Consider the following 22,988-nt stretch of genomic DNA (forward strand, 5'->3'; position numbering starts at 1 on the left):
AGGATCTCATACACCACCTTCACCGTTTGTGAATTTACAGATGGATTTTATTGAATTACCTTTGTGTGGAGGATATAAGGAGACACTCTGGCACCCTACATCTTTATAATCATCCTTGATTACACTCTATGTCAAGCTACCAAAGATCATGACAAGCTTGGTTTTACCATAAAACCAGGACGAACAAAAAGGGTCAGACCAGTTACGCTCACAGATCTTGATTTTGCAGATGACGTAGTCCTGCTCTCTGACCAGATAGAAGAAGCACAGCAGCTACTGACAAAAGTGGAAATTGAGTGCAATAAAGCTGGACTTCACCTCTATGGTAAAAAGACAGTGTACATGGCATTTAACTGCGACAAAGGTACTCTCAAGACTGTAAAGAATGATACCATTAAGAAAGTCTTTGACTTCAAGTACCTCAGGTCAAGAATGATGAGTTCAGAGAAGGATATAAAGATATGGAAGGCACTGGCATGGAGGGCTATGAACAACATGAAGGAAATCTGGAAGTCAAACCTGACCAGAGGGCTTAAAAAGAGGTTCTTCACAGCAGTCATTGTCATAAGGTGGTGGACAGGAACGGACCCCAGTGCAAGACACAGACACAGAAGTACTAGGGACAGGACTAGGATACAGGGCGACGGCGAGGGCGAGGACATGGACAGGAAAACCAGGAACCTGGAACAGGACTGAACAAGAGAGCTAGGAGCCCAGGCTTGGACTCTGAGCCAGAGACTGGACAAGGACCCAGTACCTGGGTCTTGCCTCTGGCTCGGATCCCAGAACTAGGCAAGGATGAGGCTTGGCAGGCAGGCAGAATGAGGCAGAAATCTACAGGCTTGAAGCTTGAGGCTAGAGGCTAGAGACTTGGCTTGGCTTAGCAAGAGGCTAGAGGCTAGGCAGGAGATGAGGTGAGGCTGGAGGCTGGAGGCTTGAGACTTGAGGCGAGGCGAGGCTGGAGGCTTGAGACGAGGCGAGGCTGGAGGCTGGAGGCAGGAGACTTGAGGCGAGACGAGGCTGAGGCTGGAGGCAGGAGACGAGGCGAGGCGAGGCTGAGGCTGGAGGCAGGAGACGAGGCGAGGCGAGGCTGAGGCTGGAGGCAGGAGACGAGGCGAGGCGAGGCTGAGGCTGGAGGCAGGAGACTTGAGGCGAGGCGAGGCTGAGGCTGGAGGCAGGAGACGAGGCGAGGCGAGGCTGAGGCTGGAGGCAGGAGACTTGAGGTGAGGCGAGGCTGAGGCTGGAGGCAGGAGACTTGAGGCGAGGCGAGGCTGAGGCTGGAGGCAGGAGACTTGAGGCGAGGCGAGGCTGAGGCTGGAGGCAGGAGACTTGAGGCGAGGCGAGGCTGAGGCTGGAGGCAGGAGACTTGAGGCGAGGCGAGGCTGAGGCTGGAGGCAGGAGACTTGAGGCGAGGCGAGGCTGAGGCTGGAGGCAGGAGACGAGGCGAGGCGAGGCTGAGGCTGGAGGCAGGAGACGAGGCGAGGCGAGGCTGAGGCTGGAGGCAGGAGACTTGAGGCGAGGCGAGGCTGAGGCTGGAGGCAGGAGACTTGAGGCGAGGCGAGGCTGAGGCTGGAGGCAGGAGACTTGAGGCGAGGCGAGGCTGAGGCTGGAGGCAGGAGACTTGAGGCGAGGCGAGGCTGAGGCTGGAGGCAGGAGACTTGAGGCGAGGCGAGGCTGAGGCTGGAGGCAGGAGACTTGAGGCGAGGCGAGGCTGAGGCTGGAGGCAGGAGACTTGAGGCGAGGCGAGGCTGAGGCTGGAGGCAGGAGACTTGAGGCGAGGCGAGGCTGAGGCTGGAGGCAGGAGACGAGGCGAGGCGAGGCTGAGGCTGGAGGCAGGAGACTTGAGGCGAGGCGAGGCTGAGGCTGGAGGCAGGAGACGAGGCGAGGCAAGGCTGAGGCTGGAGGCAGGAGACTTGAGGTGAGGCAAGAATGGAGGCTAGAGGCTGGAGACTTGAGGCGAGGCAAGGCGAGTCTGGAGGCAGGAGACTTGAGGCAAGGCTTGGCAGGCTCCTCCTGGGCAGGGCGTGGATCACCACCCGACAGAGGCAAGGGACAGGAAGGGACAGAACCAACCCCAGGTAACAGCAAGACGGCCTGGCTTACCTGGGCGGAGGCAAGGGACAGGAACGGAGCTAGGTACGGGGTGGCTCCAAGACAAGACAGCAAGACAAGGCAAGGCTACTGGCAAAGCAAGGCAAGACAGAACTTCAGGCGAGGCAAGAGTTACGGGCAAGACAAGGCAGGGCTTCAGGCAAAGCAAGGCAAGACAGAACTTCAGGTGAGGCGAGTGTTACTGGCAAGACAAGGCAGGGCTTCAGGCGAGGAAACAGAAGGCAGAGGAAGGGATACAAGGAGTAAGGACAAGAACAATCCAGCAGCCACGCCCTGGTCTCTGGAGGTATTTATGCAGCCAGCCCCAACGAGCATCAGCTGCCTCAATTAGCTCAACAAGGACAGAAACAGCATAGACAGGAAAACCTGGAGCAAGGGTTGATGGACCGGATCGTGAACCGGAATACGGACTTTATGACTGTCATAGTCCGGTCCATAGAGTCCATTCTCACATACGGATCTGAGACGTGGACACTCACCAAGACTATGCGAAAATCTCTAGATGGTTGCTATACACAAATGCTCCAGATGGCTCTTGACATGAGATGGCAACAGCACATTTCAAACATCGAGCTCTATGACGACCTACTGATGCTCACCACTAAAATCGAGGTGAGAAGACTGCAAATAGTAGGGCACTGTCTACGCCACCATGAGCTACCTGCCAGCCTAGTCATCATATGAGTATAAGTACAAGGCTTGGGATCTTCGAGGCTAGACGAGGCTAGAGGCTGGAGGCTGGGGTCTTGGAATGCAGAGGTTCATAACTCAGAGGCTGGAGCTCAGAGACAGACTGGGAACTGTACATCAACATAGAGCCGGAACTTATCCTTCGAAAAGCTGGGACTCATCTTTAACACGACACTAACTTGAGACTGGACAGTACATAGACGTAGAGCCGGGACTTATCCTTAGACAAGCCGGGGCTCAACTTTATATCCACACCAAGGTGGGACAGGTCCATCCGCCGGATAACAGCAGAATGGCCTGACTTACCCAACAGAGGCAAAGACAAGACAAGACAGGTCTCCCCACAGGGCAACGGCAGAACGGCCTGACTTACCCCACGGAGGTGAGGACAAGAAGAGACAAACACCAAAGAATGACAGACAGTTCCATCTCTGCATCGGGGTTGCTCCGAGTCACAGTTATGGCCAGCAACCTCAGCTGGCTACGGAAACAGCCGGATCCGTACCTAGCTCAGAGTGGTTGACGGCCACTCAGCTGGCTCAGGAAACGGCTGAATCTATACTGCAAAGACAGCTCCGACTACCAACAGCAAGGCTCCATGGAGTGATGGTTCTCCAACGTGGCCGAAAGATGGCAAGTGGACGCTCTAGCCTTCCACTGGCAGGTTGCTCCCAGGGGATCTTGACAAGATGAACCAGCAGCCCACACTCGACCCCAAGGCTACTTATATTCCAAGCCTCAAGATGGGAATCAGGTGCCTATGATTAACCCAACCGAAACAAGGGACAGCTGGAAGACCCGGAGTCCTGAGCCCACGGACCGGACTGTGAACCGGAATGCAGACTTCATGGACTGGACCATGAGAGAAGTGTTATTGGAAGAATGCCAAGTACACTGATTAAGCAGATGAATAGAATGCACCCTAACCTTGAACATTGATGAACAGATGCTAACACTTGTGTATAAAGGAGTAACTATGCTGGCAGTTTCTTGAAGCTACCACCAGCACTTGTACAGCAATGGTCTTCCCTTGCAGCAAGTAAAATAAATGCACTTATGATTGATCCACTCTGAGTTAATTGGTGTTTGTTATAAGCTGTAGTGAAAAGATGTTTGGGATTTTTCCTGGTGGTAGCTGATGGAATAACAGCAATCTGCCATTGCTCCAACTCTAATTATCTTACTATTTCCAACCTGTCTTGAAACTTCTTTTTTAAGTGTGACATTCTTTCATTATGGCTGGAAGGAGTGCCAGAGGTACTAAAAAGGATGATTTTCCTGCCTCTTCGGATTCTATTATGGATTTGCTGCAAAGTCATACACGAGAAGCCTCAGAGAAGTTTCAACAATTCAGCACTGAATTTAAACAAATAGATGGTAAATTGGATTCTATTCAACAAACTCTTAATGAACACGATAAACATATAAAAAATAATGAGGAAAATTTGTCGGCTCTGGAAACGGAAGTGGATGAATTGCGGAAGCTTTGTGAAAAGCAATCGAAGTCCAACGAAAAGTTAAGACAGAAGATGATCAACCTAGAAAATAGAAGTAGAAGGAACAACCTATGGGTTCTGGGTCTCGAAGAATTAATCGAAGGTAATCATCCTATCGAGTTTTTGGCAAACTTTTTGCAAGAATTATTACTGGAGATTTTGACATCTGTGCCTATGATCAATCGAGCTCACAGATCTCCTGTGTTTAGACCTCCTAATGGTCAGAGACAAAGATCAGTAATAATCTGTTTTCAGGAATTTGAAACAAAGGAACTCTTAATTCGCGAAACTCGTCGAAGAGGCATGATTGACTATAATGGTTGCAAGATTAGAATTGTCAAAGATTATTCGCCTGAGGTTATGCAGGAACGTGTTAAATTCAAAGAAGTTACATCACAGCTTTTTAATAAGGATTTCAAGCCTTCCCTTCACTACCCGGCCTGACTCAGAATCACATTTAAAAATGGTTCTTTCGAATGGTTCCGCTCGACTGTTGAACCACAAAAGTTTTTAAAATCTGAAGGCTAAATCCAAAGACTAGCTGTTTAGTTTCTCCTTACACGAGGACACAAGATTAAATGAGAAACTTTTAATTTGCAAATCCCGTGGAAGAGGCATGATTGGTTATTGGGTGGAATATAAAGATTCTCGAAGATTATTCACTTGAGGTTATGCAGGAATGTGCTAAGATTAAACAAGCTCTGTTGGAATTTTTTTAATAAGCATTTTAACCCACCCCTTGGCTACCCAGTTTGACTGAGAATCTCATTAAAGATGGATCCTTCAAATGGTTTCGTTTGAATGCTGAAGCACAAAGATTTTTCAAATTTGAAGGCTAACTGCTTAATCTGTTTTTCCATGAAGATATAAGATTAATGTTTAATGTCTATCTGTATGAATAATTGTATCTTTTACTTTTGGTAAACCTTTGTAACTAATTTCCTTTCATAATTTTTAATATGGTATTTTTGATAAACGAGAATCGAATCTCTTGTTTGGGTATTGTTTAGTCTAGGTTGGAATATAAATAACCTTGAAACTAATTGGAGCGATCACCAGGTTTTTTTTGGGGGGGAGTTGTCTGTAGTTTGTAGATGCTGACTTTCTATTAGTCGGTTTTCTTTCTTTGGGAGGTGAGCAGGGTTTCGTTTTTTTTACCCCAGAAGCTATTTTCGAATTTTTAGCCAACTTATTGCTTGGTTACCTTTTCTCAAGGTTTATGGCTTGGTTTTTAACTTACATTTTAACCCTTCCTTTAAATAATATTAAAAATGAACCAAACTATTAATTTATTCAGTTTTAACATGAAAGGATTAAATCACCCTGTTAAACGTAATAAGGTTTTTGCTTATATTAAGAAATTTAAGGTCCCTATTATTTTTTACAAGAAACTCACATACTCAAATGTGATAATTTACATGTTTTCAGCCGTTGAAATGGACTTCGTTTTCACTCTTTTTTTCAGGCCAAATCTAGAGCAGTTTCAATTCTTATAGATAATACACTTATCTATAAGTGTATTATCTATAAGTTGGACTACTTTGTCCAACATAAAGTAGTGTCTGATACTAACGGACGTTTTGTTATAGTTTCAGGAAAACTAGATAATAAATTAATGGTATTTGCAAATGTGTATGCCCCAAATGTAGATGATCCAGGATTCTTTGAACACTTTTTTGTTTTTACCAGATCTGAATCTTTATTCTTTGGTGATGGGAGGAGATTTTAACAGTTGGCTAGACCCAGTTTTAGACCGGTCATCTTCTAAACCAGCATCTCTTAATAAATCAGCTTTGTTTATTCAGTCCTTTTTATTGAAGTGTGTTATAGTTGATGTTTGGCATTTTTTATATTGTTTAGATAGGGAGTATTCGTGTTCTTCCCATGTTCATCTTACATATTCCAGGATTGATTATTTTTTTATTGATAGTCAAATGATTGCATCAGTTCATTCCTGTGAATATAAAGAGATTGCTGTTTCAGATCATGCTCCTATATTTCTATCTTTAAAACTCTCTGGTCTTCTTCAAACCAACAGATTTTGGTGTTTTAATACTACTTTGTTATCTGATAAGGAATTTTTAAAATTTCTAGAGAAGCATATTATTTTGTTTTTTGAAGAGAATAAAAAGCAAGAGACTTCTAATCTTATTGTATGGGATACTTTCAAGGCCTATGTTAGAGGACAAATTACTTCTTATACTGCAAGTGTTAAGAATAAAGCTAATAAAGAAAGAATTGAATTAGCCAATCAATTGAAATAACTAGATCAAAAATATGCTATAGCTCCAGATCCTGTTTTATATAAAAGACGTGTTGAAGTTAAAACTAAATATGATCTTCTGTTAATATATCCAATTGAAACTCAACTTCTTAAAGATAAAACTCAATTTTACATTCACGGAGATAAATCAGGCAAAGTATTGGCCAACCAAATAAAAACTTCTGTAGTTAAATGACAAATTAAAGAAATTTGCAAAACTAATGGTGATAGAACAACTGATTACTCTGAAATAAATGATACCATTAGAGAATTCTATTCTAAACTTTATAGTTCTGATTCCCCTAAAGAAAATACTATAATGAATAATTTTCTAGATCATTTAAATATCCCTGCACTTTCTGCAGATATTTGCAAACAGATGGATCAACCCATTTCTTATGAAGAAATTGCCGAGGCTATACATTCATTACACTCGGGGAAGGTTCCAGGTCCAGATGGATTCTCTGGCGAATTTTACAGGCTTTTTCTTCATTAATTATACCGCAGTTACACTTAGTCTTTTTGGATTCTTTCAAACTGGGTAGTTTGCCTCAATATTTTTATGAAGCTTCTATTTTGCTTATCCTAAAAAAGAACGGGGATCCAACTGAATGTTCTTCATATAGGCCAATTTCATTACTCAATGTTCATACTAAAATTCTTTCTAAAGTTCTGGCTCATAGGATTGAGAATATTTTACCTTCTATTATTTCTGATGATCAGACTGGATTTATTAAAAACCGACATTCCTATTTTAATATACGCCGTGTATTAAATGTTACTTACTCTCCTTCTCAGGAGATATCGGAATGTGTGATATCCTTAGATGCTGAGAAGGCCTTCAATCGGGTTGAATGGAATTATTTATTTAAAACCTTAGAAAAATTTAATTTTGGACCAGATTTTATTCAATGGATCAAATTACTTTATTTATCTCCTTCTGCTCGGGTTCTTACTAATTTTCAAAATTCCAAACCATTTAAACTTCACCGCGGAACTAGACAAGGCTGTTCGTTGAGTCCTTTGCTTTTTCATCTAGCTTTAGAACCTCTTGCCATTGCTTTTCGAGAATCTAATGATATCTGTGGTATTTTAGGGAGAGTTATCACCCACAAAATCTCACTTTACGTTGATGATATATTGCTTTTATCTCTAATGTTGAGACCTTGTTACCTTGCGTACTTTCTTTACTCTCCAGTTTTAGCCAGTTTTCGGGAAATAAATTGAACCTACATAAGAGTGAATTATTTGCTTTAACTAATTTGATATCAATTAATACTAATCTCCCTTTTAAAATTGTAAGGAATCAATTTACTTATTTGGGTGTAACAATCACCAAGAATTACAAACACCTGTTTAAAGAAAACTTTTTTACTTTATTGAACCATGTAAAAAAGATATTATTAAATTGGTCACCTCTTTCAATATCGTTGATTGGATGAATTAATTTTATTAAAATGAATATTCTACCTAAATTTATATATCTTTTGCGGGCTTTACCCATTTTTATCCCTAAATCCTTTTTTGACTCTCTTGAATCTATTTTATCCTCCTATATATGGAAAAAATAAACTTCCTCATTTAAATAAAGTTCATCTTAAAAAACCTAAGAAGTCTGGAGGTTTGGGCTTACCCAATTTTTGGTTTTATTACTGGGCAGTTAATATAATGATATCTTACATGTTGGCTGTATTATACTAATCGTGTAGGCTGTCTGGGTTTCTTTAGAAGCTAATGCTGTTAATAAATTTTCTATTATTTCTCTTCTTGGATCTTCACTTCCTTTATTTGTAAGTAAACTAACTGATAATTTAATAGTTAAACATACTCTGAAGATCTGGATACAATTTAGAAATCATTTTGGTTTATTGAGATTTTCCCTTTCTAGTCCCATTTATTCTAATTTTTTAAAACCCTCCATGACTGATTTAGTTTTTAAAGAATGGAACAGGTTGGGTATTAAATGTTTTTGGGATCTGTTTGTTGGAGGAAATCTTTTTTCATTTGAGCAATTGTCAGCCAAATATAGCCTACCCAAAACTCACTTTTTTAGATATCTACAAATCAGAGACTTTCTAAGATCTCAATTATGCACATTTCCTATAAGCTCAGATAAGAACTTACTAGATGTAATTTTTAATTTGACAACTTTTCATAATGGTTCAATATCTAATATTTATGGTATGTTACTGGAGATGAGGAATGTTCCTTTAGACAAAATTAAGAATCTCTGGGAACAAGATTTACAGGCATCAATATCTGAGAAAACTTGGAATGAAATTTTTAAACTGGTCAATACTTCATCGCTATGTGCTCACCATTCCCTCATACAAGTTAAGGTGGTACATAGAGTCCATATGACTAAAGATAAGCTATCTCGTTTTTATTCGGATATATCTCCCTACTATGACAGATGTAATAATGGAGAAGCTTCATTAATTCATATGTTTTGGATTTGTCCATGTCTTGAAAAATATTGGAAGGAAGATTTTCAAACTTTTTCTTTACTTTTCAAAGTCAATTTTAAGCCTAGTCCTCTGACGGCCCTATTCAGTATTGTTGCAGGACAAGATATTAAGCTGATTTACATATTTTGGCCTTTACCTCTCTTATAGCTAGGAGGGTGCTTTTGTTTAAATGAAAAGTTGTTTCTCCTCCTACTCATGCTCAATGGTTATGCAACGTTACGTCATGCTTAGATTTAGAGAAGATTCGTTGTTCAATTTCTGAATCTCGTCAAGACTTTCAAACATTGTGGGGACCCTTTCTGAATTATTTTCAAAACTTTCAAAACCCTCAATTCGTTGTTTAAATTTAGATGTTGGCTATTATTAATTTTTATTATACGAGAAGGTATTTTACCTTTTTTTCTCCTTAATAAAGAGCTTCGGTCCTGGTAGGGGTTAAACACTTTTTTTGTAATAACTTAGTATATTTCAATATAACTTTGACTAACCTACATGAATACGGGGAAATAAGATTGTTATTATGAATAATGTAATTGGTATTTTTTTACCTTTATATATACTTTCTTGTATTCTGTATTCTTCAATGTAGAAACTAATAAAAATATTGAAAGAGAAAAGATGTTTGACACATTCTTTGTTGTTTACATAACTCATTACAGGTTAAACGTAAAAGTGTGTGAATGTCATGTGTCATTACACCACCGCTGCATATTTGCACGCCTCACTAAAGTAAAAACAAAGCATACATGTTCTCCAGGTCTCCCCGTACGTTTCCTTCAATTAGTTTTTAAGTTTTGGAGTTAAAAACATACTAATCAAGAGCTTATCAACCTCTGCTTTAAATATATTCAACGATTTGGCCTATACTGCCGCCTGTGGCAATGAATTGCACAGATTTATCACACTCGGGCTAAAGAAAGTCCTCCTCATCTCAGTTCTAAAGGAATGTCCTCCTATTCTGAGGCTGCGCTCTCTGATCCAAGAGTCTTCCACTATAGGAAACATCCTCTCCATGTTCGCTCTACTTAGGCCTTTTAATATTCAGTATGTTTCAAAGAGATCTCCCCTCAGTCTTCTAAACTCCAATTGTCATTCATTCTCATTTTCTCATTCTCTCTCTCTCTCCCCCTCTCTCCCTCTCCCTCTGTGAGGCTTTCACAGGGTTTGCCTCAAGTTTAGTGAGGTTACAATCATTACAGCAGTTCCTGAATACTTGTAGAATCTTTACAAGTTTTCTAATGATGAAACAGAAGTTCTGTACCAACAATTAATCATCACCAAACCTTCATCTACAGTGACCTCTGATCACTTTAAAGAGCTCACATCATTAAGATCCAATTTAACAAGCCTGCAAACTAATTTATATTACCCACAGTGATGTTATGCTCTGCTTACCTGGCTGCCAAGTGAGGGCTGAAATTGTGAAACTGTATAGAACATAATGGTACTGTCTTTAAAGTATTCAGAGTTATTGCATGGTCTATTGTAAATAATTTTATTGTGAATAAAGTATATTTTGGTAAAAAAAAAGCTTGTCACAAGCTACAATCCTTCCAAACATAGCAGCACAAGCCAAACTCAAAATGCACAGAACTTTACTTCTACTGTATGTGACATTAAAGGAGACAATTTCAGCACATTCAGTTGATGCTGGCTCAGAGTATAACCCCATTCCCAACTACTTTACCCTGCAACCTCTTCTCTCTATATTCCCATCAAGATCCCCCAGATCCAGCACTCATGTACATAGTACTGCTAATTTGTATTGGCCCACTAATACACTGACCCACATACCATTGTGATGTGGGAGTAAACTGGAAGTAAACCAAACTACCACCCAAGAGAATGCAACAGGCAGCACCAGAGATCAGAAATGAACCCAGGCTGCTTCCGCAATGAAATAGTTGCCCCACTAGCTACACCACTGGGCCTTGTGTAAAGTGCCAACCAAAATGGTAATCATGGCAACCAAACAATAGACTTTACACAGAAGGATAACATGGCAAATATCTAGATACTGCTACTCAAGATATACAAAAGTGCATTTGCCTTTATCACATATTACATTTTTACCAAGTGCTAAAAGAAAATCTTCAGCTTTATTTGCAGGATATAATGTGAATTAGCTTCATAAATCCCAATCTAGCTAAAATGAGCACTACAAAATAAACACTGAAATATACAGAGGTTTTCGCTTTATTCTCTCCCACTCATGAACTTATCAAATCAATTTATAAATAGTTATAAAATTATTGTTTGGAAGCAAAACCTGAATCAGAATGCAAAGCTACATGTATATACTATATGTGTGTGTGTGTGTGTGTGTGTGTGTGTGTGTAACCATATATATTATGTGTTTATATGCATATTTGAATATTACTTCTTTATATATAAACAGATCCAAGTGTTTTAATGCCCACGAACATCTCAGAGGGTCTATCCTGGGCTCTACATATTGATGCAATCATGAAAGAGGCATGCAGTGGCTGTATCTTTATTAGGGTTTAGCCAAGATTTGGTATATCACCAAAGACTCGTGCAAATTTCTATAGACGTACCATGGAGAGTGTTCTGACTAGTTACATTACTGCCTCGTATGGAGGTTCCAGTGCACAGGATCGAAAGAGGCTTCCGAGGGTTGTAGACTCAACCAGCTCCATCACAGGCACAAAGCTCCCCACCATCGAAGACATCTTCAAAAGACAGTGCCTCAAATAGGCGGCATCCATAATTAAGGACCCTCACCATCCAGCACGTGGCCTCTTCTCATTACTATCATCATGGGGGAGGTACAGGAACCTGAAGACGCAAACTCAACATGGTAGGTACAGCTTCTTCCTCTGTGCCATCAGATTTCTGAACGGTCCATGAATTCCATAAACACTACCTTACTATTCCTCTTTTGCACTATATATTTATTTTATTTCTTACTGTAATATATAATTTTTTATGTCTTGTGCTATACTTGTGCCACAAAACAAACACATTTCACGACATATGACAGTGATAATAATTCTGATTCTGATTCTGATTCTAAATTCACTCCATATCACAACAAGGAAGAAGTTAAGTGCATTCATTATTATTCATATATTTTAGACTTATTACCTGTATTATATGCATATACCCCACATTAATTTAAAGTCATTTTGTAATTTAGCAAGTTTACAGAAGTAAATATAAATGTTTCCTCACACAGCAGAGGAAAAGACAATCAATAGCACCATCTAGTGGTAGAGAGGCTTACACCAAGAGAGGTTATCTCATCAGATGCAGGCAGAGAAAATCTGAATCTGAATCCAATGTTTTATCACTGATTTAGATGATGTAGAGGGTAAACAATTGTTTACATTGTTTATTAAGTGTTGCACATCAACTGCAGGTACTGTACGTAACACTGAAGGGAGGTAAAAGGAAAAGTATAAGCCGAAAATTATCTTAATTCTGAACAGCTATTCTCCACACAGAATTTTCACCATATACAGGTTATGGTAGGGTTCCATTCCTGTGAACTGTTTGTAACTAGAACTGTTTGTAAGTCAGAAATGTGACCACGGAAAATGTTCTCACCTGCAACACTCACAAAAGGCTGGAGGAACTCAGCAAATCAGGCAGCATCTATGGAAGTAAATAAACAGTTGACATTTGGGGTTGAGACCCCTTCTTCAGGACTGAGAAGGAAGGGGGAAGATGCCAGAATAAAAAGGTGGGGGGAGGGGAGGTAAGCGAGATGGAAGGTGATAGGTGAAGCCTGGTGTGTGGGAAAGGGAAAGTTCTCACATGTCAGTAGATACCTGCAGTCCTCCAGCAGTCAGCAAATCCGTACCGCTTGTCTCCCAGATGCTTGTTCACATACAGTAGCAACTGCTCAAGTCAGAGTTGCTATTTCCTATACCTAGACATTCGCTTGGTAGGTGTAAATGATGTAGTTGGAAACATGCTGAAGCACATTAGAGCACAGGTCTTCACCATTATACCAGGAATGTTATAGAACCTATGGCTTGATTCACTCAGACATCTCTTCGGGTCGCAAGGAATGTATTGGCAGATGAACACCATCTGAGAAGTGATACAGGTTGTTCCCGATGAATGGCCCACAGTTTGAAATGTTGGCTCACGTTAATGATACTGTGTATTGTATATGCCTTGCTCAGCAAGTCCATGGAATAGATTTTTTAATTTTTCCACCAATTATTGATGATAGTGATGTCAACTTTGGAAGGTTACACAACTGACTGTTCACAGTTGTTCCTCTGCGGTATTGTAACTCCAATGAAAGCTTAGCATTGTTATTAATAGCATTTTGATGCACCATAACGTTTACTAGCTTTTGTCAGACAATAGGCCAAATTGTTCAATTCTACTGTGCTCATGCAAGAGGAAAAATTATAGGTGAATTCAGGGTATTGTAATGTTTCTTAAAATACTCAATGAAATGATTTGCCCTTTTATTCTATTATTCGTCTGTAGCACTCATAAAATTAGTTTGTCCTTTAAGGTAGTGGCAATCTACATCTCAGTATAATAAAATAAGTTCAATGGGTTTAAGCCTGGAAGTGTGCCTGTTAACCCTCAGACTAGAGTTGGACATTCCACACTAGGGGTGAGTAAGAAGAGCTAATTTTTAATCAGGACGGCGATTGAGATTTCAAAGTCAGAGTTTCACAGCAGTCTTCTCTGAGTTGAGAAGCGACAAATCAGCAAGAGGCATTGTGTAAAAAGAGCGACCTTTCAGTCAGATCAGCATTCATGGTTTAAAAAGCAGAGCTTCGAACCAGTTTCCTCTGAGTTGGACAATCCACACAAGACTGCGTAAAAAGGTGGGCAATCGAGATTTCAAAGGCAGTTTCATGACAGTTTTCACTGAGTTGAGGAGCGACCAATCGGCAAGCAGGATTCCATAGAAAGGGCCAATAAGAATGATTGGAGTGAGTGGAGCAGCCATTCTTTGAGTGGCTTTGGCTCTTCAAGTTTAGGTGATATTAGCCTTGGGTGAGATAGTTCTTGTAAGTTACTCTCTCTCTCTGTTCTTATTTGTTCTTTCTTCATCTATTAGTGCTTGGTATAGTGAGAATGAGGTTTATAGTGAGACCTTCATTCTCCCAGATAGCCACATCTGCACCAGCTGCACCGAGTTGCAGCTCCTGAGAGAACGTATTAAGGAACTGGAGCTGGAGCTCAATGACCTTCAACTCATACGGGAGAATGAGGAGGTGATAGACAGAAGCTACAGGGAGGTATTCACTCCTTGGTTGCAGGAGACAGGTAACTGGGTGACAGTCAGGAAAGGGAGGGGAAATGCACAGCCAGTGCGGAGTACCCCTGTGGCTGTTCCCCTCGATAATAAGTATATAACTTTAGATACTGTTGAGGGGGATGACCTATCGTGGAGTAGCCACAGTGACTGGGTCTCTGGCACTGTGGCTCAGAAGAGCAGAGAGGTGAAGAGCTCTGCAGTAGTGATAGGAGATTCCTCAGTAAAGGGAATTTCAGAGGCATGAGAGAAGAGTTGGCCAGAATTGATTGGAAAAGAACACTGGCAGTGATGACAGCAGAGCAGCAATGGCTGGAATTCTAGAAGCAAATCGGAAGGCATAGGATATCTGCATCCCAAAGAGGAAGAAGTATTCTAAAGGCAAGATTACACAACCATGGCTAACAAGAGAAGTCAAAGCCAACATAAAAACCAAAGAGAGAGCATATAATAGAGGAAAAATTAGTGGGAGGTTAGATTGGGAAGCTTTTAAATAGAACAGAGGGCAACTAAAAAGGTCATTAAGAGGGTAAAGATGGAATACAAAAGTAAGCGCGCCAATATTATTAAAGAGAATACAGAAAGTTTCTTCAGATACATAAATTGTAAAAGAGAAGTGAGAGTCGATATCAGACCACTGGAAAATGATGCTGGAGAGGTGGTAATGGGGGACAAGGAAATGACGGATGAACTGAATAAGCATCAGTCTTCACTGTGGAACACATCAGCAGTGTGCTGAAGTTCCAGGCATGAAGTGTGTGAAGTTACATTACTAGTGAGAAGGTTCTTGGGAAACTGAAAGGTCTGAAGCTAGATAAGCCACCTGGACTAGATGATGTACACTCCAGGGTTTTGAAAGAGGTGGCAAAGAAATTGTGAGGATATCAGTAATGATCTTTCAAGAACCACTAGATTCTGGAATGGTTCCGGAAGACAGGAAAATTGTAAAAAATGTCACTCCACTCTTCATGAAGGGAGAGAGGCAGAAGAAAGGAAATTATAGGTCAGTTAATCCGATCTCAGTGGTTGGGAAGATGTTGGAGTCAACTGTTAAGGATGTGGTTCTGGGGTACTTGAAGGGAAATGATAAAATAGGCCGTAGTCAACATAGTTTCCTCAAGGGAAAATCTTGCCTAACAAATCTGTTGAAATTCTTTGAAGAAATAACAAGCAGGGAGAATCAGTAAAAGGAGAATCAGTTGATGTTGTGTACTTGGATATTCAGAAGGCCTTTGACAAGGTGCCACTACATGAGGCTGCTCTGAATACTTTTCTGCATATTGAGTGTTTTTGCTTTTCACTAATTAGGCATGATAGTCTGTTTTTAACAAATTTCATGTCACCTGCTGGTGATAATTAACCTGATTCTGATTCTAATTAACAAGCTACGAGCCCATGGTATTACAGGAGAGATTCTAGCAGGGATAGAGCAATGACTGATTGGTAGGAGGCAAAGGGAGCTTTTTCTGATTGGCTGCCGGTGACTGGTGGTGCTCCCAGGTGTCTGTTGGGACTGACTCTTTTTACATTATTTGTCAATGAGTTGGATGATGGAATTGATGGCTTTGTTGCAAAGTTTGCAGACAATACGAAGACAGGTGGAGGGGCAGGTAGTTTTGAGGAAGTAAGGAGGCTACAGAATGACTTAGACAGATTAGGAGAATGGACAAAGAAGTGGCAGATGGAGTACAGTGTCGGAAGGTGTATGGACATGCACTTTGCTAGAAGAAATGAAAGGGTTGACTATTTTCCAAATGGGACAAAATACTAAAATATTTGGGAATCCTTGTGCAGGATTCCCTAAAGGTTAGTTTGTAGGTTGAATCTGTAGTGAGGAAGGCAAATGCAATGTTAACATTCATTTCAAGAGGACTGGAATATAAAAGCAAGGATGTAATACTGAGCCTTAATAAGGCACTGGTGAGGCCTCACTTGGAGTATTGTAAACAGGTTTGAGCCCCTTATCTTAGAAAGGATGTGCTGAAAGTAGAGAGGGTTCAAAGAAGGTTCACAAAAACTATTCCCGGACGGCTTGTCATATGAAGAGTGTTTGATGGTTCTGGTTCAGTATTTCACTGGAATTAACAGACAATTAAACAAGGAACCCATAAGTCAAAGCAAAAATGGGAAACTTATTTGAATATTAATATTGATGAAACAAATTGGTCAAGACTCTGTCTTGACAGTATGACAAATACAATAAATGTTCGACTTAGATTAGTACAATATAATTTTTTACACCAATTATATATTACACCACAAAAAAATAAATAGATTAAATTCAAATCTATCTGATAAATGCTTTCGGTGTAATCAAGAAATTGGTACTTTTTTACATTCTATTTGGTCTTGTTTTAAAATTCAACCCCTTTGGATAAATTTAAGAGTCTTATTGGAACAAATTACTGGAACTCAACTTCCACATAACCATGTATTATTTCTATTAGGTGATATTGAAGGGATAAAACCGAATCTTAAATTGAATAAATATCAGAAAGAATTTATAAAAATTGCATTGGCAGTAGCTAAGAAGACTATAGCAGTTACTTGGAAATCTGACTCATATTTAAGTATGGATCGTTGGAATAATGAAATGGCTAGTTCTATTCCACTCGAAAAAATTACTTACAATTTAAGAGATAAATATGTAACATTTTTGAATATTTGGCGCCCTTATTTACAAAAGATAGGATGGCATATTTAAGTGCTCCGATAAAGACCTTGGTACCTTGGGGAAAGTAACGAATAATTATACCAAATTTATTTTGAATCCCATGGAGCATGTGGAAGCCTTCCAACACCCAGGCGGTTCTCTTCTTTTCTTTTTTCTCTCTTTCTTTCTTTTCAGGTAGGACTATATATGGGGGGGGAGGTTAAGGGGAAGGGGGGAGGGTAGATTTTATCTTTTCATGTATTCTTTTTGAAAACTCAATAAAAATTATATTACAAAGTATTTCACTGGAATTCAGAAAATGAGGTGTGACCCAATTGAAACCTATCGAATGGTGAAAGCCTTGATAGAGAGATTTTGGAGAGGATGTTTCCTGTGGTGGGAGTGTCTAAGACTGGAGAACATAGTCTCAAAATAGAGGGCCATCCTTTTAGAACTGAGATGAGGAGGAATTCCTTTAGCCAGGGAGTAGTGAAGTTGTGGAAGCTGTGGAGGCCAAGTCTTTATGTATGTTTAAGGCAGGGTTAATAGATTCTTGATTGGTCAAGGCATGAAGGGATACAGGGAGAAGGCAGGAAGTTGGGGCTGAGAGGAAAATGGATCAGCCATGGTGAAACGGTGGAGTAGGCGCAATGGGCCAAATGGCCTAATTCTGCTCCTATATTTTATGGTCTTAAATCAGCGAGTGGATAATGAAGAGGTGATATATCCTCCTCAGTCTAGAGCAGATTAACAAAAAATAGCTAACAAAAATGCAATCCATTATCTTTTTTTCCCTGATGAGAAAACTACTGATTAGTACTAAGCTTTGGGATCATTAATCAACAAACAAAAGATATAATGTGAATACTTGAGATGAATTTCATCTGAGGAATAGACTTGAACAAAGTAGGCTTCATACAGTTTTAAATCTAGTGCCTTAAAACTTCCAATTGCTGCAAACTTACTGGCAACCATTTAATGTCAAACTGTACTGCTACTGCAAAATGAATTGAAAATTTGATATTTTGGTGTTGCCAATACAGCAGGAAATTTTTAGGCTAGGTTTCTATTCAAATTACCTGTGATTAGCAGGAGGAAAAATAAAAGTGATGACACACTGTGGTGTGCATTTCTGGCCATGCCATTACAAGAAGGATGTGAAAACGTTGGAAAGGATACAAAAGAATTTGACCAGGTTGCTGCATTGATGAGAGGATATGAGATGAGTTATAAGGAGAGTTTGCACGAATTAAGGTACTTTCTCTGGAGTATCAGAGGCTGAAGTGAGATCTGATTAGATTATGAGTAGCATCAATAGGGTAAACATTCAGAATCTTTTTTCCTGGGATAGAAATGTCAACTACTAGATATGCATTTATGAGAGGGGAGAAATTTAAAGGAGATGTGCAGATATGTTTCCCTTTCCACAGAGAGTGCCAGGTACCTGAAATAAGTTGCTGGGGGGGCGTAGTGAGAGTCGGAAACGATCATGGTGTTGAAGATACTGTTATATAGGTACATGAATAGGCAGGGAATGGGAGGATATTGATCATATACAGACAGAAGAGAATTAGTTTAATTCAGCATTGTGGGCCATTTTGTAGTGTTCTGCTATAAAACATTAGTTACTTTGTCCATGAATGTTGAGGTAGCAATCTCCCCCTAATATTTATTATCGTGCCTAATTGGTGAAAGGCAAAAACACTCAATATGTAGCAAAGCATTTGGAGGAATTCCACGTAACTCAAAACAACTTTCTAATGTCCTACTTCCAGCATCTGCAATCTCAATTGTGTTTCCTGTGTTGTGCACTGAATTGCTACTGGCTTTGCTTGAGCTATCAGTCTACCTTGTCTTGAAACACGAACTCTGCTTTGAGTACAGTGCATTCTGGTTAATTGGGGCACATTGAGGCCAGTACATTTTGGCCTAATTAAGCAGCCAAAGTTTCATGAAAATAGTTAAAAAGGGTATATAAAAAAAGACCAGCTATGTTTAACTGGGAAACAATTTGTGTATTTAAATGAAATACAAAACAAACTGGAACACGACCAATGCTGTTTGTTGTCAGTCGTATCTGACAATGACAGGAGATCTCTGCAGGAGTGTTTTAAAAATGGAAAAATCATTCACTAGGGCAGTTCCATTCTTTCGACCGCAGAAGTCCAGATTCAGAGATATAAGCAGTTGTCACATCGTATTACAGTGTTATAAAACTGTGTAGTAGTTCCTAATAGTCATCAATGGAGGAATTCAGCCAGTGTACCTTGCCATGTTCTTTTGATTGACTGTAAATAAACAAAATCAACGCAGACAACTAGTGAATATAATGGACTCTCTTTATATAATGTTTTTCATATTTCTATCTTCCAAATCTTCATTTTCATTGTAACATTCACTATGATTTGTCAATAACTTCAAACTCTTTGTAGTTCCTAACACAAAGTAGTAAAATCATTTCACAGACATCCCACCCTGAAAAAACTCATTTCAGGGGGATAGCACCATCAATTTGCGGGAGACTTCTGAAAGAGGTGGGATGTATGCAATAGCGTAGCTCCTTAGCAGCTAGCCAGCTAGTTTAAATAACATTAGCTATGCTAATGAATGAATGACACCTGTTAAACTCACCTCAATGTGTCTTTTACAGTCTTAACTCACCATGGGCAACAGAAAAGTCACTGTTGCAAACAGTGCAGCGAGCAAAACGGTCATTATTTTGACTCCAATTACACAGGGGTACACTTTAGTGTAGTCTGGAGTGACGTACATTTTCCTTTTTTTGTTACACTCTGCCATGGCGCACTCTCGCTCACGCTCTCGCTCTCTCTCACACTCTCTCTTGCTTTCTCTCGCTCACTCTCAAAAAAATTGATTTCCATGATATTGTATATAATTTGCGGCCATCAGGGAGCCACTATTAATATGCGGGAGACTCCAGGAACTTCTGGGAGAGGTGGGATGTCTGATTTCATTTTCACACCCCAGCCACTTCTGTCATTTCCAAGTCTGAATGCTTGAAACCGCTGTACGCAAAATATTTCCAAATTGTTTTACTGCTTATTTCTTGCCAACTATCAGCTTTTGAACACAAACACATGCAAATGACGCTATTTAAAACTGTTCTCCCTCAGTACCAATGCATGAGACTGATACTAGTTAGAAACTGTTCGGCAATAGTCTCCTGTCCCAAATAAGCGACATAGTGTCCCAAATAAACAAAGAGAACCCCAGCTATTTGCTCGATTTTTTTTTGCTCCTTAAGATTTGTCCCAAATAAGCGGCTTCCCCATTAACCCTTTCCAAATTAATCGGAATACACTGTATTTCCAGTCCTCACGAGTTGTTTTTCTTTCAGATTTCCAGCAACTGCAACATTTTGCTTTGCTGGCGCTGGGACCAGGTCGGATCGCGCCGGGAAAGACGCATGCGCCGTGGGAGCTCACGGTTCCGCCGAGCGCCAGTCGTTTCCGTGTTGTCCTGCGTCAGCGGGTCGGGGAGATGTTTCGGACCGTGGGCAGCTGGTTCGGGCTAGAGGAGGCGCCGCAGAGCGGCCCCGTAGAGGGATCGGAGAGCGAAGACGCGGCCCCGGAGGTGACGGGTCAGGTCAAGGGGCTAGGCGGTGAGTTTGAGCCGCGGTTGTTTGCGTGCGCCCGACAGCCCGTCGCATCGTCAGGCCCAGGCCGCGGGGGACTGCTGGCTGCTTTCATCGGCTCTGGCTGTCGTCCTAGCCGCCGCCCTGCACACAGCTTACGGAGAGGGTTAAACCCTAGTCCCTGCTAGATGTCCTCGGATAGTGAGGAGGAAAGCATCCTCAGCTCCAACTCTGCTCAGGTGTTAGTGGGGCGGGGTGTTGAACACACACGGTTCTTAGTGGGAAGAGGGAACGAAACCAGGTGGGAGAGGAAGGTAATATGTGGTAAAGGGCCGGAGGAGGACCGTGACAGGATAGGATAGGACAGGAGAGGAGATTGGACCATGGGAGAAAGTGGAGGAGGAGGGGCATCATGGGGAGGTGATAGGCAAGTGAGGAGAAAGGGTAAAAGGGGAAGCACAGTGTGGAATTGAAGAAGAACAAAGGGAGAGGAGACAAAACAAAAGGGGAAAATCACCAAAAGTTGGAAAAATTAATGTTTATGCCTTCAGGATGGAGGCAACCTAGAAGAAATATGCAGTATTAATCCTCCAACCTGAGAGTAGTCTCATCATGGACCTACATATTGGAATGGGGATTGGTATTAACATGCTTCGCCACTAGGAATTTATGCTTTTTGCAGATAGAGTGAAGGTGTTAGACAAACTGGTCCCCCAATATATGTCTTGTCTCACTAATGTAGAGGAGGCCACATTGAGAGCACTGGATACTATAGCTGATCCCTACAGATTTGCAGGTGAAGTGTTGCCTCACCTGGAAGGACTGTTTGGGGTCCTGAATGGAGGTGAGGGAGGAGGTGAGTGGGCAGGTGTAGCACATCTTGCGCTTGTAGGGATAAGTGCCAGGAGGGAAATTAGTGTGGAAGGACAAATGGACAAAGGAACCTTGGAAGGAGTGATGCCTACAGAAAGCGGAGAGTGGTGGGGTCCCGTTGAAGATCACGTAAGTTGCGAAGAATGACGTATAGGAAGCAGAGGCTCATGGGGTGGTACATGAGGACAGGAGGAACTTTATCCTTGTTAGGGCAGTGGGAAGATGGGGTGAGATGGAAAGAGGTGTCCTGATGAAGAGTCTTGCCCCCGAAATGTTGACTGTTTATTCATTTCATTTCTTCATTTCTACTTATTCATTTCTGTTGATGCTACCTGACCTGCTGAGTTCCTCCAGCATTTTGTGTGTGTTACTCTGGATTTTCTGCACCTGCAGAATCTCTTGTTGGTTTCAAGAGTGTGTGGAGGGAAAATTGGATCCTGCAAAACAAATGTCAAAGCCATGAGGCTCTGCTACTTTTCATGTTATATGTTAATGATCCGGATAATGGAACTGACGGCTTTGCAGCCAGGTTTGTGGATAATGCAAAGATAGGTGGAAGGGTAGATAGTGTTGAGAAAGCATGGAGTCTGCAGAAGGACTCCATGGGCAAAGAAGTGGCAAGGTGTTCAGGAAGTACGGTCATGCACTTTGGTAGTATGAATAAATGTATACACAATTTTCAAAATGGTGAAAAAATTCATAAATTGGAAGTGCAGAGGGTCGTGGGTGTCTTAGTGCAACTTGCAGGTTGAATTAAGTACAACGTTAGCATTCGTCTCAGGAGGATTAGAAAGCAAAAAGGTTAATGTATATGGAGCATTTGATTGGCTCAGGCTGGACTCACTGGAGTTTAGAAAAATGAGGGGGAATTTAGAAAGATAGAAAACTTACAGCACAATACTGGCCCTTCCACCCACAAAGCTGTGCCGAATATGTCCTTACCTTCGAAATTACCTAGGGTTACCCATAGCCCTCTATTTTTCTAAACTCCATGTACCTATACAGGAGTCTCTTAAAAGACCCTATCGTATCCGCCTCCACCACCGTCACTGGCAGCCCATTCCACGCACTCACCACTCTCTGCTAAAAAAAACTTACCCTTGACATCTCCTCTGTACCTACCTCTGGGCACCTTAAAACTGTGTCCCCTCGTGCTAGCCATTTCAGCCCTGGGAAAAAGCCTCTGACTATCCACACGATCAATGCTTCTCATCATCTTATACACCTGTATAGGTCACCACTCATCCTCCGTCGCTCCAAGGGGAAAGGCCCAAGTTCACTCAACCTATTCTCATAAGGCATGCTCACCAATCCGGGCAACATCCTTGTAAATCTTCACTGCACCCTTTCTATGGTTTCCACATCCTTCCTGTAGTGAGGCGACCAGAACTGAGCACAGTACTCCAAGTGGGGTCCTATATAGTTGCAGCATTACCTCTCGGCTCCTAAACTCAATCCCATGATTGATGAAGGCCAATGCGCCGTATGCCTTCTTAACCACTGAGTCAACTTGCACAGTAGCTTTGAGTGTCTTTGGACTCAGACCCCAAGATTCTTCTGATCCTCCACACTGCCAAGTCTCAC

The 22,988-nt window shown here is 41.2% G+C and overlaps 1 protein-coding gene across 1 annotated transcript in view; it reads left to right on the forward strand.

The window, feature by feature from the left end:
• Positions 1-22,988, forward strand: part of syap1 (synapse associated protein 1) — a 156,255-nt gene that overhangs the window by 95,213 nt on the left and 38,054 nt on the right. Inside the window, exon 2 of the mRNA XM_063052527.1 lies at positions 20,295-20,558. Coding sequence (XP_062908597.1) covers positions 20,295-20,558 — 264 coding nt within the window. The remainder of the gene's footprint in view (positions 1-20,294; positions 20,559-22,988) is intronic.

Source organism: Mobula hypostoma, chromosome 6 (assembly GCF_963921235.1).
Source record: "Mobula hypostoma chromosome 6, sMobHyp1.1, whole genome shotgun sequence".
In the NCBI taxonomy this organism is placed as follows: Eukaryota; Metazoa; Chordata; class Chondrichthyes; order Myliobatiformes; family Myliobatidae; genus Mobula; species Mobula hypostoma.